The sequence below is a fragment of the Myxocyprinus asiaticus genome, chromosome 28 (assembly GCF_019703515.2).
Source record: "Myxocyprinus asiaticus isolate MX2 ecotype Aquarium Trade chromosome 28, UBuf_Myxa_2, whole genome shotgun sequence".
Classification (NCBI taxonomy): Eukaryota; Metazoa; Chordata; class Actinopteri; order Cypriniformes; family Catostomidae; genus Myxocyprinus; species Myxocyprinus asiaticus.
In genome coordinates this window covers 8993478-9014171 of record NC_059371.1, presented here as the reverse complement: position 1 = coordinate 9014171, position 20694 = coordinate 8993478, and the positions used below count along the sequence as shown (strand labels likewise).

The 20694-nt window shown below is 38.1% G+C and overlaps 2 protein-coding genes across 2 annotated transcripts in view; one reads left to right on the top strand and one right to left on the bottom strand.

Annotated features, from left to right (window-relative positions):
- Window positions 1-7632, top strand: part of LOC127419295 (troponin T, cardiac muscle-like) — a gene marked incomplete at its 5' end in the record, with an annotated part of 39174 nt that extends 31542 nt beyond the window's left edge. The window contains 3 exons of the mRNA XM_051660594.1: window positions 5774-5864; window positions 6131-6171; window positions 7005-7632. Of these exons, the coding sequence (XP_051516554.1) occupies window positions 5774-5864; window positions 6131-6171; window positions 7005-7038 (166 nt within the window). The remainder of the gene's footprint in view (window positions 1-5773; window positions 5865-6130; window positions 6172-7004) is intronic.
- A 7010-nt stretch (window positions 7633-14642) lies between these two features.
- LOC127419280 (plakophilin-1) overlaps window positions 14643-20694 on the bottom strand; it is a 32860-nt gene continuing 26808 nt past the window's right edge. The window contains exons 13-14 of the mRNA XM_051660563.1: window positions 19768-19859; window positions 14643-19676 (exon numbers count right to left, since the gene is read on the bottom strand). Coding sequence (XP_051516523.1) covers window positions 19779-19859 — 81 coding nt within the window. The 3' untranslated portion in view covers window positions 14643-19676; window positions 19768-19778. The remainder of the gene's footprint in view (window positions 19677-19767; window positions 19860-20694) is intronic.

The following is a 20694-nucleotide window of genomic DNA, read 5'->3' as shown; positions in this document are numbered from 1 at the left end:
TGGGTCTTTCTTTGCAGCAGATGCCATCTTTTCAGGTTTTTCACTCTTAATAAAAAAAAAAACTTCTTCACAAACACTCAAATAGCTTCAACAAGCAATCAACAGATGGTAATGCTGCACACTCGTTCTGTCTCTCTCTTCTGGCATGTTTTAAGGCGTCTCTCTGCTATTACTGTAATGAGAAACAGCTGTAAGAGATCATGTCAACCAGCTTGACGAGCCACACCATTCCCTCTCTCCCGCATACAGACACACGACCACACCTCCATCACCACATACCTCCACCGCCCGACTCAGGCCGAGGCAACATCCGGCCTGCCAACTCCACCCCTCCCCCCCCATTTCTGGAGAGAAAGTCAGCCACAGCCATCTGCGCTCCCGGCCTGTGGATCACCTCAAATTTGAACAGCTGAAGTGCCAGGTACCAACGGGTGATCCGCGCATTGGTATCCTTCATGCGGTGGAGCCACTGGAGTGGGGCGTGAACAAAGGGTGAAGGCCCGCCCCAGCAGGTAGAAGCAGAGGATGAGGACCACCCACTTGATCGCCAAACACTCTTTTTCCATGGTGCTGTACTTAGTTTCCCTCAGCGAGAGCTTACGATTAATGAACAGCGCCAGTCGCTCCTCCACCTCCTGCAAGAGCACTGCCCCCAGCCCTCTGTCATATGCATCCATCTGCAAAATAAAGGGGAGAGAGAATTTTGGAGCATGTAAGAGTGGTCCCCCACAAAGTGCAGATTTCACTTTCAGAAAAGCCTGTTGGCACAACTCCATCCACTGGAACGGTTCGGGAGCCCCGTTTCGAGTGAGATCAGTCAGCTGGCTGGTGATGTCAGAGAAATTAGGCACATACCTTCGGTAGTAGCCAGCCAGCCCCAGAAACTGTCTCACCTCCTTTTTGGTCTTGGGTGCTGGCCGGCCACGATCGCTGTGGTTTTGTTAATTTGGGGACGCACCTGCCCATGGCCCAAGTGCCAAACTTCCACCCGCCTAATTGCACAATTATTTGGGTTGGCCGTGAGCCCCGCCCATTGCAGCGATCTCAGTATGGCTCTCAGATGTTGCATGTGCCGCCGCCAATCATTACTATAAATTATAATTGAATCTAGATAAGCGGCAGCATATACCGTGTGTGGTCTGAAAATGTTGTCCATGAGACACTGAAACGTGGCCGGGGCCATGCCAATAACCCTTTGTTAAATCTAGTGTCGAATAAAATTGAGCCACACCCAACCGATCAAGCAATTTGTCAATACGGGGCATTGGGTACGCGTCAAATTTAGACACCGTGTTCACTTTTCGATAGTCCACACAGAATCGGATCGTCCCATCACTCTTCGGTACCAGAACCCCTGGGCTGGCCTAATCGCTGTGTGACTCTTCTATTATGCCCATATTAAGCATCGCCTCTAATTCTTCCTGAACTACCTTTTTTTTGTGTTCAGGAAGGCGATGGGGCAGCTACGAACCACCACCCCTGGGTTGGTCTCGATGTGGTGCTCTGTGAGGTTCATGCAACCGGGGAGAGGCGAGAACACACTGTGAATTCCGCTTGCAACTTGGCTACCTCTGTGAGCTGCGACGGTGAGAGGTGGTCTCCACATGGGACTGGGGTGAACTGATTAGGTTTGAGCATCACCTCTGGTCCGCGCTCCACCCTCTCGGGAACTATCATCGCTAAGGCCACAGGAACCACCTCCCTCTATGATTTTAGGAGGTTGAGACTGTAAACTTGACGTGCTCTGCCCCTATCCATTTGCTTAACCTCATAATCGAGATCCCCAACTCGCCGTGTGACCTCAAAGGGCCCTTGCCACTTGGCGAGTAATTTAGAGCTTGAGGTGGGCAGCAATACAAGCACTTTATCTCCCAGTGCAAATTCCCGCAGTCTAGTGCCCCTGTCATACAGCTGGTTTTGACATTCCTGAGCTTGAAGCAAAAGCTTAATTAACTGTTAATTGACCCAAAGTGTGGAGATTTGCTCTAAGATAAACAACGTACTGAATTTCGTTTTTACCGTTTGAAGGTCACTCCTCCCAAGCTTACTATATGACATTGAGCACGCTCCGTGGCCAACACCCATACAGCAGCTTGAATGGGGAAAACCCTGTGGAGGCTTGTAGGACCTCTCGCACTGCAAATAACAGGGGCTCGAGCCACTTATCCCAGTTCCTAACTTCCTCATGTACAAACTTACGGATCATGTTTTTCAGGGTTTTATTAAATCGTTCCACCAACCCATCGGTTTGTGGGTGGTAAACACTGGTGCGAATCGATGTAATACCTAATAATTTTTATAGATTGCGTAGTGTTCATGACATAAAGGTATTGCCCCGATCAGTGAGGATTTCTTTTGGAATCCCCACTCTGGAGATTATTCTGAAGAGTACCTCTGTAACACTATGTGCTGAGATGTTCCACAGGGGCACTGTTTCTGGATATCTCATTGCATAGTCCACCAGAAATAATACAAAGCGATGCCCGTGTGCGGTCCATTCTAATGGCCCGATGAGGTCAATACCAATTCTCTCAAAGGGTACCTCGATTAAAGGTAGAGGGTGCAAAGGCGCTTTTGGGGTGACCGGTGGATTCACCAACTGACATTGATGGCACGCTGCACACCACCTGCGAACGTCCCCGTAAATGCCTGGCCAAAAAAAAAAAAAGGGCCATTATCCGGGTTAATTATTCTTTCCTGTCCTAAATGGACAGCCATTGGATTATGGTGAGCCGCCTGGAAAAGTGTTTCCTGACGGCTCTTCGGGAGTAATAACTGGGTTGTATTTTCTTTTGTTTGAGTGTCCTGCATCACTCGATACAACCTATCTTTGATAATTGAAAAATACGGGTATGTGAGTGCATGTTAGGCTGGAGCTGTTGACCATCGATTACTCTCACTTGGTCAAATGCGTGTTCGAGTATTATTTAATTACTTCACAATCTTATTTTATCAAACTACACAATGATGACTAAGACATTATAGATATTACAGTTTAATTTTCTGTTAATGCATGATTTTCTGTAAAGCTGCTTTGAAATGATGTGTGTTGTAAAAGGTGCTATACAAATTAAAATTACTTGACTTTGAGGGACTTGTCACGTGACTGCTCTAGAGGGAAATCCCCCTCAGGGAGGGATTAGGGAGAAGACCTCCCTAAGTGGGGAGGAAACCTGGTCATCGGACCGCCCAGCCTCTTGGGGGCAGGAATGGGATGGAAAGAGGAGGGGCTGAAGCGAGGTTTGGGGTTAGGAGAGAGAGAGAGAAGGAGACAGAGAGGAAGACTCCGGATCACTGCTTCCCGGGAACGCCACCATGTAGTCCTCGGCCAGCTGTATAGCTTCCCCCAGCGATGCCGGATGGTGGCACTGGACACAATCGGCCATCCCACGGAGCAGCTGGGCGACGAACTGCTCCTGTACCACCTTGTCCACATTATCCTGGGCACCACAGGATTCCCCCACCAGCAACCATTTCCGGTAGGCATCCTGGAGCTGCTGTGCGAAGGCAAACAGGCGGCCATGTTTGCCCAGCTTCAGGGCACGGAAGTGCTGACAGCTCTGTTTGGGGGTCTGGCCAACCTGTTGCAGAATGGCTCTCTTCAAGTTTGCTTAAATGAGGAGGTTTGCTGCAAGGAGCTTTTGGGCCGCAAGCTGCGCTTCCCCGGAGAGTAGTGGCAACAGTCAGGCCGCCCACTGGTCAGACGGCCATTCCCACACCTCTGCTGTCTTCTCGAAGAGATGGAGGTATGCTTCGGGATCGTTGGATGGCCCCATTTTGATGAGGGTGACTGGTTGGACAGCTGGTATGGGATCCAGGGCTACAGCAACAATTCCCTTGTGTCTGACCAGGCTCCGGAATGCCTGTCGGTCCTCCTCTTGGACCTGGAGCAGGAGTTGAAAACGTTGCTCCTGCTCTAGCTGCAGCTCGACAAGGGCCTGATGTTGGGTCTGCTGGATGCTGGCAAGGGTCTTGATCACCTCGCCCAGTGGTGAGGACTCCATGACGACGTGTCTCCTCAATTCCCAGGTTTCGGCACCAGTGTAACAGATCTCCAGGTTCGGGTATGGAAAAGGAGGAGACAGGGAGCAGTGACATGCTTTAGGTAGGGCTTTTATTTCTCTGATCTTTCTGTGCAGCAGATACCCTTTATTCAGGTTTTTCACTCCATTCAATAATTCACTCTCAGAAATAAACAAACTTCTTCACAAACACTCAAATAGCTTCAACAAGCAAACAGATGGTAATGCTGCACACTCATTCTGTCTCTCTCTCTCTCTTCTGGCATGTTCAGCTGTTTTAAGGCATCTCTCTGCTATTACTGTAATGAGAAACAACTGTTAGAGATCATGTCAACCAGCTTGACGAGCCACACCACTCCTTCTCTCCCGCAGGCAGACACACGACCACACCTCCACCACCACATACATGCTTTCTTACATGTTGGTGTTCACATATGTGCACGAGTGCTTGCAAACATAAGGCCTCAAACCTGTGTACATGCACATACACACACACATGTGCACTAACACGCACACACACACGTTCACACATGAGCACACACATACTCAAGTACACACACAAACTCTTACATGCTTCTTTTTCACAGAGATGAACTTTATTTTATCCTGAACTGCATCCAACATCCATCCATTCATCCATCCAACATTACCACACACACAAACACACACACACATTCACACTTACACACACACAAACACACACACACTCACGTACATGAACAAATTATTTTAGTATTACATGCTTTCTTACATGTTCGTGTTCACATATGTGTATGTATGCTTGCAAACATAAAGGCCTCGGACCTGTGCACGAGCACATACACACACACACACACACACACACACACACATGCCTGCACACATGAACACACACATACTCACGTACACACACAAACTCTTACATGCGTTCTTTTACACAGAGATGAACTTTATCCTACCCTGAACTGCATCCAACATCCATTCATCCATCCAACATTACCACACACACACACACAAACACACAAATATGGAAATGTTTATGGATGAATGGATGTTAGATGCAGTTCATTGTAGGATAAAATTCATCTCTGTGAAAAAGAAAGCATGTAATACTTAAGAGTTTGTGTGTGTACGTGTGTGTACGCGTGTGTACATGTGTTAGTGTGCATGTGCGCATGCACAGGTCCGAAGCCTTTATGTTTGCCATATGTGAACATGAACATGATGAACATGCTCCTGAACACTCAATTTTTCTGTTATTTTTGAACTCCGCCATTCATTTTCAGTGGCTGGTGATTTTTGACCAGGAACACCACAAGTGTGACTTTGTACCGTTTTGTACAAAACAAAAGCATTTCAACAAACAGAATGTTTTCATATTTTATTTAATATTGCCAAAAGTATCCACAAATAATGCTTTTTAGGTGCATAAGCTCAGGTCAGTGGGGCCTACGATCAATAAGTTCCAAAAAGAAATACAAAACCTATGCTAATTGAAAGAAAACAAGTTGACAAAAAGATAGAATCCAATATTTGGTGATAATATAGCATAATGAGAGATTTATAAGCAATTTTAAATAGGCCAGTCAGTTTTGACCAGGAACACCAAATTATGTAAAAAAAAAAAAATGTAAACAGCAGAAGGGTTAACAATCTCTTTGAATAATTTAAAAGTATTATAGAGTACAATCAAAAAGAACTGATTGATAATTATGACAGTTAAGAAGTTAGAAGAAGTTACTCTCTTTTGTGATGCTCCTCTTGCTTACCAGGGAAAATGCCAAGGAACTGTGGAGCTGGGTGTGTCAACTAGAGGCCGAGAAGTTTGAGTTACAGTACCAGTTTACCAGACAGAAATATGAGGTAAGCAGAAGTCTTCATCACTTAATTAGTTTTGAATGATGTTTACTAGAACGAACAAAGTTATGTTATGAAATGCTTCACAGGAAAAGCATAATTAACAGCTCTTATTTAATGTCTTCCTGGTCTACATTGATCTGTGTGTTTTGGCCAAATGTACAAACAGCTCAATCATCATGATTCTAATATGTTCAGTGAGATATTTAGTGCTTTCCATCATGCAAAAGGAGTGAATACATTCTTAAAATGATTATGGATATCTTCTACAGATCAACGTCCTGAGGAACAGAGTCAGTGACCACCAGAAAATGTGAGTGAATCTGTGTCTAGAAATAGTGGTAAAGTGGTCGATCTATCTGTATTACACGCCTCTTTAACAGTACTGCTTTCATATCATTAAGCAATATCTATTCATTGTCAAATTTGCATGAAGAGCTGTAAACTTGGCATTTAGATAATTGTCAAGTTGGTGATTGATCACCTCTAAACGGTTCTGGATTTACAGTTTTGGTTTTATTGCATGCCTGCACTATTCTCTCATGGTTATTTGGTATTGGCTGTCTATATACTGCCTGAGAGCTTTCTCGTTCTAACCAAACAGTGAGTCATCAGCTCCTGCCACAGGCATAGAACAAAGACTCTTGAATTTTGGGAGTACATGTCGGGGCTGCCAGGGATAGTCCTGTTAGTTGGCAGAGCTGCTTGTTTGGCAGAAAATGAATGTGGGAGCCAGAACTGAAGGACTTGGTGTCAAGGAGGGTTTATGTTGCAATATGTTGTACAGAACATTCGGCATTTCCCGATGTATTACCAGCACTAAAAGACGAACCAGGTTTATGAAATACATTTCAGCATGTAACTCATGGATCAACCTGAAATTGTGTGGCTTGGTGTGCTGTTACTTCAGGGCACGAAGTGATCAGACAAATGATTTTTGTTTCGTGGATGATAAAACATGTGGGGGAAATAATCCCATAGATTTACTGTATATTGAAGTAGGGACCCAAGCTATATCTTGTTACCAAAATATTATAGAGACTTGGAAGACTCCTTTGGCTTTTTTTTTTCTTTTTTTTTTTTTTCATAAAATATACAAATGATGATGATGATTATTATTGATACCTATTTTTTCTTCTTCTATAGGACAAAGATAACCAAGAGAGGCCTCAGGAAGTGAATGCTATTTTGAAAAGCATGCTAGGCCCTTCACAAACCCATAAAGAGCTCATGAAGAGAGTCTAGGAAAGCTGTGTATATGTTATAGAGATTCATTTGCATGCATGTAATTCAAAGTCCTCACTGATTAAAATGTTTTGATTTAATCTGACTACAAGTGCACATAAAGAAAGGGGAAAAAACAATAAATGTGAAAATGAAGGAGCACTAGCTTTTTATTATCTTTCTGTTCACTGTTTGCATTTTAAAATACAGTACTTTTGCTTTGTAATCCAAGTCAAAGCCAGTTCAGGTCTGCAGTAAAGCGACCAGGAGTCTTTGTCAGAATGAGGAAGTCTGCTTCAAAGCTACGTGGCACATTATGCCATATTAATGGGCCATTTAATGTATGTTGCACACAAGAGCTATTTTTAGAATAGTATATAACCATACTATTAGCCAAAGTATGCAGTATGTATTATGTCTGCAAAAAATACCATAACCTAATACTTTTGCCAAAATGTGAAGCATACAACAGCACAATGTAATCCACAATGCCCTCGAATTGACCTTCTATTTCCAGTGTGATGAATAAACCAGGAGTAATATCAACCATCATTTTTAACATCTCTTTATTGACAGATTGCATGTTAAAAAAAAAAAAAATTAATTTCAGTCTGACTGGCTTGTTTCTATGTCGCTTCTGGGAGTCAGGGTGTACAGCTTCAGAAGAACTAATCACTGGATTTGCCAAAGCACAGGATGTTCATGGCATTAAATCTTTGAAAGATATTTAAGAGTTTAAAACACTATGAGACACTCTGTAGCAAGTAAAATATATCCACAAGCAGAATATAATATGCATTGTTTTGCAAGTTTCCCTCAACGTCAAATAAAAAGTCATTGTAATTGCTCTGCAACATAGAGAATGAATAAAAGTTTAAAAAATAAAAATAAAAAAATAAAAACTTTTACACAGCCAGCTCATTTCTGCAAACGTCCCGTAAGGGCTTTTTCTCTATTTCAAGGACAAAAAGGTTGAGTGGTTGTCAACCCAGAAATTTGATTTGCTTAAAACAACACTTGGTACTATAATTTAAATAATTGTTTGCAAAAACTTTGTATGAAAATTACAAAGTAAATATTTAAAAGTCAAAATATTTGCACAAAAATCCTCCTCCCTTTTTATTTAATTAATTATATATATTTTTTTTTTACTTTTTTTAATCCAACCCAAAATGGATGACCTGTATGTATAAACTGAGGAATTTGTGTGAGTCATTAAAGCTTCTCTGGCTGATCGCCCATCATTTCCTGTGTAAGGGTGGAGATCCTGGTAAACATGAAACAAGCATCACAAACTGTAAAAACAGTCATAAAAGTTTGGTTTCTGTTGAGGAAAAGGGTTTATACTTTGAACAATAAAGACATGAACTTTGAAATGACACAATGGAAACAAACTTGAAATCAATCATGATGTTTTTCTTATGATTTTGATTACAGGATGTGAAAATTGGATGAAAGGTTTCATTTGTTACATAAACTAACATTCACTCATTTGAACACTCATTCATGAAACACTCATATTTTAACATTTTAACAAGATGTGAAGGACAAAGAAAAAATATTAAGTTAGCTTTTATTCTGAATGTTTTAATTCAAAATTTAGCTCCTGCTGAAGTTTAAATTAAATCCTGCTGGTGCAACTTGTAGTTATTTCTATTATATGTTAACACACTGATTCTTGAGATAAGGGACAAAACATGTTTAGATGTTAGTTTTTTTAATTCTACATTAATTAGAAATGGATATATTTGTAGACAAAGGTCTTTGCTAACGAAACGTAAGAGAACAGGTTTTTCTGAAAATGCTTTTTTTCTTTAAATTGACATTTATTCAGTTCATAACTTAATTTGTGTCAACTCCGTCAGACACACTAAAAAGTGTATTTTAATTTGATCCATCCAACAAGAGTGTTATCTAATTATGGTGTTCAGTAAAGGAGCTAAGTGATAAAATACATTCTCCACATTTTTTTTTTCTTTTTATTTCTTTCTGTTTTCACACTATTATGAAAAATCTATTTTCTAAATTCCTTAATTCTCGACCCTCCCTTTTAATATTAAGCATATATAACCAAAGTTCTTAGGCAAATAAGACATCATATCATGTAGTTCAGTTGGTGTTTTAATATATTAACACAATAAATTGAACAAAGAATAAAATATTTCTTTCAGAATGAACAAAAATCCTTATCTGACGGTGTTGACAAAGAACCAACTGAAGTTACAACAGATTAAGTACTAACATATATTTCTTTCATTTAACTGATTAACAAGACAACAAATTAAGAGAACTAACTCATTTTTGATATTTAATTTCATTCAACAATTTTGTAATTTTATTATCAGAATCCTTCCAGTGGTTGGCTTTTCTCCTTGTAGCATTATGTCTCATTCTGGGTCTCTGGTGGCTCACTGGAAAAATACAAGAAACTTATGTTAGGTTCAGTGTAATGGTGCATCATACTTATTCATGTCTTCTTCCTCAATGTAATACAGCTGAACACCATTCAGACTTTTTTGAGATCTTCTCATAAAACTGTTTTCCATCTGTCACATCATTACCTCGCAGAACCAATTGGTCTGCTGTTCGTTTTACTGTTCCTCCAATACCATCTGGGGCACCCTTGCCGTGGGATGTTGGGAAATAGTTCCATGTTGCTCTTTTGAAGCCTATTTTTGCTGGTAAGTCAGAAAGGAGGAAGGAATTCTTTTTATTTTTATACTGCTTACTGGGACCATCTGACCAAAAGTGCACAGTTATAACCAGTGGAAATTTTGTCCGCACATCTTTTAGGATTGGGCCATGTGTGTCCAAATCGCTGCAGCATCTTGTCTCTTTGACTCTGACACTGTGCAAAAAGCTGTCTTGTCACCCTTGGTGCAATACATTCCAGTATGAAGATTCAACTGCGGCAAGTTTTGACCAAAACAGCAAGCTTGAATTTCAGAGGCATATCTACACTTCCAGGATTCTGAAGTGTCAACATGTTTGATGACTGTGTTCTCACTGCAGGTCACAATCAACTTCCTGTGTGCTTTTGATTGGTTGTGAACCAAGCACACGTGTTGTGGTCTCACTTCTCAAATTCTCCTCATATACTGTAGCTGGAGCAGCTCTGAAAGACTCCCACTGTGCAAGTTAAATTTCATGTTGAAGTGGATCCCATTAGCTGTTTCTACTTGGACTCGCTCCCACTGCTTCCATTCAGCATGGATTCCACCTTGCTCTGGGGTCAGAACTGTGTGTTTGTTTAAGCAACGTAAACACGTGTGAAGAAGAAAGGCCTCACTTGCTAGAGAGCAACAAATTAATTGAAAGCTGTCCTCTAGTTTAGTAAACGTCACAACACCTGATGATCTAAGAGCCTGAAGCATTAAGCATGCATTTTCATGATCATGACATAGACATGTCTTCCCATCAGATGTCTTTGGTGCTGTAACATAGAAGGGCCGCAGAGCACAGAAGAAAGAGTAACTGAGCTTCACAGTTGGGTTCCTCTTGATGAAATAACTGTGGAGGTTAATCATGGAGTCATTCAAGATCATTCGCTGATGCTTAATCTTGTTTCTTGTGATAGTGTCAGTTTTGTCTGTTGTCATGCGAGAAGAATTCATAAAGAACTCCTGAACAGCCTGGCTGATACCCTAGAGAAACGTTGGTCTTTTATGTGCTGTCTGTTTCTTTTCTCTCACTAACTTGTAAGTCAAACTAAACTGGGGAATCCTATGAAGAAGGTGGTACTTCTTCAGGATCTTGCCTGATAATGTCAGTGGTCGACAATTTGACTTGTCAGTTGACTGTCTCCATGACACAGGAGTTTGTTTATTCACCTGAAGTTCTCGGCAGAGAACATTGTGGAAGAGCAGGACTGTCTTTATATTAGGATTCCTAAGTTGACTTCCTGATAAAATCTTTTCTGTTTCTGTCCATGGGGAGTCGACAAGCATTGTTTCTTCTCTTTTGTTTGCCATTTGATTTGATTTTCTGAGCCTTCTTTCTTCGCCATTTTTGCTTTCTCAGTCGATTTCGTTCTTTTTTTCAACTTCCTAATTTCTCTTTCAAAGCTTTTACTTCCCTTGAATGCCTTTTCCTAGTTTTTCTCCTCTCCCTCTCACTTGCAAGCTCACGTCTGCTCATAGTTGGCTGTTTGTTACTCTGGTCTAGTGGACTATCTGGGGGGATGTCTACTTGCTGCTGTACTGCCCTGCACTGGACCTTTTCTGAGCATCCTTCCAACATCTCCTCTGATACCCAATTCAACCAATCTTGAACCCTCTTCTTCCACCTTTGTCTTTCCTTGTCTAGAATCTCCCTTCTGCTTTCTGGGTCTCTGTTTAATTTCTCTCTTCTCTTTCTTTGATATTCCCTATTTCTCCTTCTTTGCTCCTCCACTGACAGTTTGTTTCTAGCCATGCTTGCCTATTGTACAGACCAAATCAATAAATATCAGAAATCTTATTAAAAACGTCACTTTGAAACTATACAGCCCAGTGTGTGTGTGTGTGTGTGTGTGTGTGTGTGTGTGTGTGTGTGTGTGTGTGTGTGTGTGTACCTACTTAACCATATTTTGGGGACAAATTTGTACCCAGAAGTGAGCTAAACCTGACAAAACCTCCTTTTGGGGACATCCTCATTTGTAACTAAATGTGTTTTTTTTTTTTTATATAGTAAAAATGCATGAAGTTTTCTGTTAGGGTTAGGTTACAGTATTTATAACTAGCTGTACACAAAACAATAGAAGTCTATGCATGCCTAGAGTAGATGTAAAGCTGTTATGTATACGAAGTATGTAAATAAGGCCAGATATACACTACTGTTCAAAAGTTTGGGGTCACTTGCCTGAAAAGTTTCCCATGATCTTAAAAACCTTCTGATCTGAAGGCGTATGCTTAAATGTTTGAAATTAGTTTTGTAAACAAAATATAATTGTGCCACCATATTAATTTATTTCATTATAAAACTAAAATTGTATTAAAACTTTTTTTGTTTTTTTTTTTAAATGGGATGACTTGGACCGAATAATAAAGAAAAGCAGTCAATAAGTGCCCAACATAGATGGGAACTCCTTCAATACTGTTTAAAAAGCATCCCAGGGTGATACCTCAAGAAGTTGGTTGAGAAAATGTCAAGAGTACATGTCTGCAAATTCTAGACAAAGGGTGACTACTTTGAAGATGCTAAAATATAACACAGTTTTGATTTATTTTGGATTTTGTTTAGTCACAACATAATTCCCATAGTTCCATTGATATTATTCCATAGTTTTAATGACTTTACTATTACTCTAAAATATGAAGAAAAACTAAAATTAAAAAAGAAAAATAAAGAATGAGTAAGTGACCCTAAACTTTTGAACGGTAGTGTACATGTAATTAAAATCATTAAAACTGTCAGACGGATGGAGTTGACGTCTGACAGAGTTGACAATATTAAATATTTTTCCATCTTAACCATGTGTTGTACAGTGGAGCCATTTTGTTTTTTCCTCAGTTGAAGCTGCCTCAATAACCATAATACAAATACCAAGATTTATCCAACAGCTATTGACAGAAATTATGACAGTGGGAAGACGGCGTTGACATGTTAAAGCTGTGACCGTTGAGATTTAAACATTGTTTGTTTAAAATATAAAAAAAATATACAACTTACCAGACCATGTGTCCTACTATTGCATCCACCATGAACAGGAAGTAGGAAAGGGGTCCTCAAAGTTATAGCTGACCATGGCCTGATTAATTCAGGATTTTAAAAAAATCTTGATTTTTACATAAAGAGGACTTTTGTACGTAGGACATATTTTGTCCCTTATCTCAAGAATCAGTGAACAATATAACTGTTAAAGTGCTATGTTCAGACTGCAGTGAAATCGGATTTTTTCTCAAATCAGATTTGTGCGTTCAGACATAACCAACCTATCTGCATGGGTTGCTTTGGTAACGACGTACCCACGTGACTATGCTTTCAAAACAGATGCGGGAAAAATGGAGGTGCATCATCTCGCTCTCCAAATAAGCGCCCTGTCCAGTCACAGTGCAGAACTCCTCTGTCGCAGGAGAAAACTCAGCGACGGGGTAGACTGCTAAATATTGTGATGTTCCGTGCTGCAGTCACGGCCGGCTTATGAATACTTCCGGCATTTCCGTCACCGATTTTTGACGTCATCATTGTGTTTCGCGTTAAGAGTGACGCAAAAGACCATTTGAAATCCGATTTGAGCATCCGGACTGAGACGCATCTGAAAAAATCAGATTTAAATCGCATTTGAAACCACCTCCTGATGTGGTTTGAATCAGATTCGGAAAAATCAGATTTCATGTGGTTTTTTGCCGTCCAGACTATCAAAAACTCATCTGGATACAATCTGGAAATGCAAAAAATCTGATTTTTAGTGGCAGTCTGAACAAGGCGTAATATATGGTGTGGCCAAATGTTTGCAAAAAAACTTGTTTCGTTGAAAGATTTAAAGAAAATGTTACTTTTGTGTCTTAGTTATTACTGTATAAAACATTAATAATAATAATGAAACCTCGTTTAGTATGGTTCATCTGTACAACAAAACAACATTTCAGCTTTTCTTAAACTCTCAAAAATACTTAATTTCTTAGACAAAGTTTGCATTTACTGTAAATATGTTATCTTTTGAAATATGTTTACCAAAAAAATTATTGTCACATTTTAAGTACATTCATGTCTAACATATATATGCCAAAATACTTATAAATAAAAAATAAATAAAAAAAATTAAAAAAAAACTGTTGAATACAGAAATTTCAACAGATTGTGTAAAATAGACCCAAGATAAAAATTGCAATAATAATAATAATATGTATTTTTTTCCTATAGCACCTTTCCAAAGCTCAAGGACACTTTATGGTCAGTGAAAAAAAAAAAAAGTAGTCAGTGCACAAATTAGGATGTTTGTAAACTTTTGATCATCAGCAGATTCTCTTTATGAAAAATATAATGTATTTGTATTTAGTATTTTAATTTAAAATATATAATTTGCTGATAAATTGGTATTTATTTCATATCCAGTTTTTCTGTCTTTCTGCTGCTTTTGAACAATATTGTAATGGGGGGGAATCAACACCTTTAATGTTTTTTTTGTTTTGTTTTTTCACAGAGAGATGCATTGTAAACATGTTCAAGCCAACTAAACAAGTAGAATTTCATCATAATAACTCTAATAAAAAATGGTTACATTCAAATTAAAACTAAATTACCACATAACAAACAATATTCACCAAATCCAGTGCTATATATGAGTAAATCAAAAACAGAAAAGGCACAATCTATGGTACAATAAAGACAATAATTTGGTGACATAAGAGTATGAATGGATTCTGGTTCCAATTCCAGTTATGGTTACTGATTCCCTTTTTCTGGTCAACAATTCCCTTGATGATTATTTTAGTACTTTTGAGAAAGAATAGATAATATCTGGCAAAAAAAAAAAAAAAAGAGTTCAACTCGCCTAAAATGTACCAAAAATAAGTCACTGCAAAGATGGCATATTAACTTCATCCAAAGCAGCACACTTACCATGAAAGGACAATGTGATACAGAGGCAGCATACATTTATTTACACAGGAGTCACAATATAGTGGGAGACACTGTACTCGAAAGGTGATTATTATCATGCACAGCTGACAGAAAACAAGATGCATACTGAAAGTCATTTCCGGTTATGAAGAAGAACTAGTTCTAAAATCCAAACCCTAATTTACGGTGAACAACTGAATCAAATGAAAAACAGTGATGTACAATCTGTCATCTGCAATTATATACAACAGGGCTAAAGGCTCCGTGGGGTAAAAGGCTCCATTGATTTTATTTTCTCCCAAAACACTAAATAGCAACAAAAACTACCACAGAACTTCCCTAAACATCTGTTTGTCACTATACACTGGAAAATTTTCCTCTTCCATGAGATCATTGCATGTAATGTCTAAAGTTTGATTTTGAGGCAATTTAATCTAATTTTTATTATATTTTAAAATGCAGCACATTTCTGTAGCTAATGAAAATCCCTTAAATTAACAAATTTCTTTTGAGACAAAATACATATCATTTTCAGTTTTGTTTTAGGTTATTAAATCAAATATTTTTCAATAACTGTCCCATAAGTGAAAGGATAGTATTTAGGGCAAAAGGCCCCTATTAAACACATTGTTTTTCTTAATTGGGGGGAATAGATTTGTTAAGAAAAATGTTCAAAGTGGGCTCACATTGAGTCATCCAATCATAACAGAGATTAGTTTGTATATAGAATACTTGAGATGTAATAAAATGAAAAATGTGTTTGAAATGAACAGGAAATGGTTGACTTTTTCTGAAGTAGTTTTGAGTAAACATCATCTTAATATGTTACTCAAAAAAGCATCTTCCTGTCTCAAAATTATTTGCATTAATTGACAAATTGTGCGCTATAATTATTGCCCCGGTATCTTCACAATATCACTTTAAACCCCCTAGGGGCCTTTTACCCCGAGTATGGGGTAAAAGGCTCCCTCGCCACCTTTTTTTAAAACTGAATTTTAATCAAAACAACCTTCCGTTATTATTTCTTTTCACAGAAATTATGTTGCTCCATCAATTTTCAATTTGACTTTGATACATTTTGTGACCAGAAAAAAGCAACATTTCCATAAGGAGTGCCTTTAACCCAGTTGTACCCTACAGAAGGGTTTGCAGACAACAATCTCATCCAATATAAAACCAAAGACATCAAATTACTTAAATGAAGCTCCTGTTCATGAGGGGTAGAGAGCCAGAAGAACATATTCAGAAAGCACACAGTTTAAAATGTTTTATACAGTTAAAGGAATAGTTCACCCAAAAATTTAAATTCTCTCATTATTTACTCACACTCATGCCATCCCAATTGTGTATGCTTTTTTCTTCTGCTGAACACAAAGATTTTTAGAAGAATAACTAAGCTCAGTGGGTCTTTTCAATGCAATTGAATGGTTGCCAGACCTTTGAAGCTCCAAAAAGCAGATAAGGGCAACATTAAGATAATCCATTTGACTCCAGTACTTTAATAAATGTCTTCTGAAGTGATCCAGTTGGTTTTGAGTGAGAACAAACCAAAATGTAACTCCTTTTTCACTGTATACCTTGCCATTGCAGTATCTAGGCATTATCATGATTTCAAGCTCGATTACACTTCCTAGTGCTTGATGCATGCGCAGAGCACTAGGTGGCGAAATAGGAAGTGTAATCGAGCTCGAAATCATGATCGCCAAGGAGACTGCTGATGTCAAGATTTAAAGTAAAAAGGAGTTACAGTACATTTGATCTGTTCTCATCCAAAACAAATTGGATCACTTCAGATGACATTGATTAACCCACTGGAGTCTCATGGATTACTTTAACCTCGTGCGACCCCGCGTCCTCCTGCGTGGACTGTGTGTTTTGTCTTCTCTATACGCTATGCATAATTTAATTTCATTTAAACTGACTGATCACAGTTCAGGATACTCTGGGCTGTCAGTAAAGGAATAAACTTTTGATGCAACAAGTCATGTGACAAACAACATTCCGCCGATCTCAGCAGTTTGTCTTTGGGAGAAACACCAACAAAATTACATCTGGTAAGAAACCTCACTTAAGTTTTCACATTGAAACCTGTATAAGTCAAAAGACTAGAGTCTCAGTTTCATCCGATGTGCCATTTTGAAAATGTCAGCGATTTATCGCGAAACGGCACAATGACCACAAATGTGGACTATAGGGCTTTTTTCCCTTAGAAATCCTATATTCACTGTGCATTTTCACATTGAGAATCTATGGGTGCATTCAAAAGCTGAAACATTTGCTTTCAGAGACTTTATATGGAGACACGGGACAATGGTAATCAGTAAATAGATTCAGAATTTATAATGCCAAATTATATTTTAAAATGGTTGGCAGTGATTGGACAAATCTGGCCATTACTTTGAATCAAAAATATTTATGCTAATTTCTGATGGGTAAAACGCTTCAGCACTGGCTATCACTTGTTTGTTTGACAGTGCATAGAGATAACACTGAGATTTTGTTGCCCAAGTCGAGAAAAATAAATAAATAGAACAAATACTGTAAGATAAAAAAATTGTGCTTTTCCCAATCCACATTGTTCCAAAGCAGCTTTACAGAAAATCAGCTGTGATGTCTGTAACATCTTAAAAACAGGAATAACCAACACTCCTGTACACATAATAAACAGTTTGATAAAAATAAAAAAATAAAACTGACTTTCTATAGATTGGTATTCTTTAAAATTTAAACTTAGTCCCGCTGTCCCCATATGAGGACATAATTTTTTCAGGAAAACTCTTTGCTCTAATTTTTCTTTTTTTCTTTTATTATTTATTTTGCATGTTTATTGGGGGCTACTAGTTACATATCAAAAAGGGAAATATAAAATACACACAGCAGTTGCGCTCGGGTCTCAGGAGGTTAATGTTGCCTTTATCTGCTTTTTGGAGCTTCAAAATTTCCGGTCACCATTCACTTACATTGTGTGGACCTACAGAACTGAAATATTCTTCTAAAAATCTTGGTTTGTGTTCAGCAGAAGAAAGAAAGTCAGACACATCTGGGATGGCATGAAGGTGAGTAAATGATGAGAGAATTTTCATTTTTGGATGAACTATTCCTTTAACAAACGTACATACAGTAAATAGGCCTCATTGCATCAAAAAACAAAAGTTTAACATCACCTCGTAATATTACAATATACATTTTAAACTGTTTTCAATATTTGTAAAATAACAGGAGGACAATAGAAGGACATCAATACAAGAAGAAGAGTGGAATTATTACTCTGCAGGACCAGTAGTGCAAGTTTGGCAAGCCCAAGTGTATGTTTTCCATGGTAAACCTGCATATCTGCGCATTCAACAGGCCTCTACTAGCAATCCATTTACACATCCACAAATGCCAGAGAAGGATTTTATCATGGGATTGGTGATTGATAACACAACTTGTCCATAAATCACAAAGATGTTTAATGTTTAGGCAAAAATGTTCCTATTTCCCAGAAATCACCCAGAAATTATAGTTTATCTTCTGTGGAACACAAAAGGAGGTTTCAGTCACCATTTATTTTTAAATGACAGAACTTACATTCTTGGATGAACTATCCTTTTAAGCAACTTTTTGTATGCTTTTCCTGGAAATGTGGTGGTCTGCAATATACATATTAGGGCTGAAACGATTAGTCGACATTATCGACAACATAAAAATTGTCAACAAAAATTGTCATTGTCGAATAGTCGTTTGATCTCATTTAACCTAACATGAGATCATATGAAACTGTAATGATTGCACACAAGAGCAGCACTGCAGCTCACGCCTGACTGAGGAGAGGAAGAATTACACAGCTCACAGTCCAGACGCACTCTAAACTTTCCAAACAGCTTCAGGTGATGTAGATCGCAAAGTATGAGGGAACTGTACAAAAATACAAAATAAGTAAATACAGAAATGCATTTCTCTGTGCAGTCAGCGCCTCTTCTATGAGTTGCGTGAATGTCCCGATCTAAGGGGAAGAGATTGAAACTGCAGCTGGCTGATGCACATTCTATCACGGGGACGCTCATCCCTCGAACACGCACGCTTAATGCAGCTAGATTATAACGTGATGGCTCACGACTTATTGAATCATAACATATGTGTCACTGTGCATTTCTTATTGTGAAGAAAATTGGCAATACGCAGCTTTATTAATAGAGAGAGTTTGTTTTTTTGTGAGTTAAAGATGGATTGAAGTGAATAGAAAGGTGAGAGAGGGTAGACTTCGCCCCATCATACACTGCAACAAAATACATTTCTGATCTGTTTTTGTTTTTGGCTTGTTTTCCAATATAAATATCTAAAACTCCTTTAAAACAATGTACATTTACTTTAGCAGCTATACTGCAGAAGAAAAAATTGTTATCTGAGAATGTTGAATATTAAAAATACAAATATTTTAGAATATCTAAAAATCCATTAAAAAAAGATGCATTGACCTGAGAAGCAGCATATAAGATATTTAGACTTGCTTTTAGAGAATAGATCTTGAGTATAAGTTTATTTTGCCTTTACTGCACTCAAAGAATAACCAAGTGAAAAAATACACTTTTATACAAAATACACTTATATTTAAGATACATTCTCTTAAAGCAAGTCCAAATATCTTATATGTTGCTTCTCAAGTAAATGTATCTTGTTTTAAGGATTTTTAGACCATTTTAAATGGAAAACAAGACAAAAACACTTGATAACAATAGGATTTTATTTTTTTTACAGTCAATTTCTTTACTGAATTAAACTTAATAAAAAGTGTTTTTCCCTTTAATTCAGTGAATGTCATTTAGAGGTATTTTTAAAAGATGATTTTGTCCTCTTTATTGTTAGTAAGCATGTTTAATACAACCTTTTAAGTCGGGGCACAAGCTGAATAATCGGTTAAGAGCTAATGATTAATCGTTGCAATAATAGCCAAATGGTCAAATAATCGTTCTAATAAGTGTTAGATTAGTCAATAATAATCGTTAGTTGCAGCCCTAATACATAGACAGGACAGTATCCTAAAATCCATAATTTAGCTCCAGGAGACTGTATCTGCAAATGAAAAAAAAAAAATTCATTTTAAGAAGGAATGTGAAAGGTATTTCAAAATCAAAAGCAAAAAACTAGGTCGGTTTATACTCACTTGCATGTCAATCAGTGTCCATTCATGCTTGTTGCCAATTTGTACGCGGTAGCAGTGACTGCATTTATAAATGTGTCCTTGTTCATCCCTTGCTGCAAAAAAAAGATTTAAAAAGAAATACAAGTTCAAGACAAATAAAGTCTAATAAGTTAATATAAACAAAGCATTGTTTGTCATTTAAAATGCATCACTATAATAATCAGCACCACAAAGGTTCTGAAACTCAAATGCATGTCATGATTTTCCTCTGAATCGTCACGTTCACACATGCCTGTCAAAGCACCTGAGGTGAATGGCAGTCATGCTAAAGTGCAGGCATGGTGGAACTGTGAAACATTTTTACTATGGTCTGACTAAGTTTCAAGCATAGATGAATGAGAGGGTCGATTTTTCTCAGTGTTGCTGAACACAACTTTCTTATTTATCTCAACAACAAAATAAACATTGTACAAATAATTACTTCTCCAAATTACAACTGTTTTGGAGAAGTGGTTCTCAATTGTTTGATCACAGCCCAAAAATGTGATGCAGGTCTGTTCTGATCACACCTGATCAGAGTTGCGTAAAGCAGGAATAAAACAATGCTAAATAGAATTAGTGAAATTCAACTAACCATATAATCATGCAAAGTTAGATAGCAAAATAAATCGTATCAGCTTAAAGCTGAAGTATGCAATTTCTGTACCACTGTTCCACCAAATGGAATTGCAAAAAATAAACTTTGTTTTCAAACATTACATTGCCCCAAGTCAAAAGTGCCAAGGAGCTGAGATATGACAGGCCTCATGGGCAAAAAAAAAAAAAAAAAAAAAAGGCTAAGTACATGGCCCCAAGTAAAAAGAGCCCACTCCCAAGTCTCTACGATATTCTAGAGCTTAAATATTGCAGAAGCACCCAAAGGTGTCACAGGGCCAATAAATTGCATAA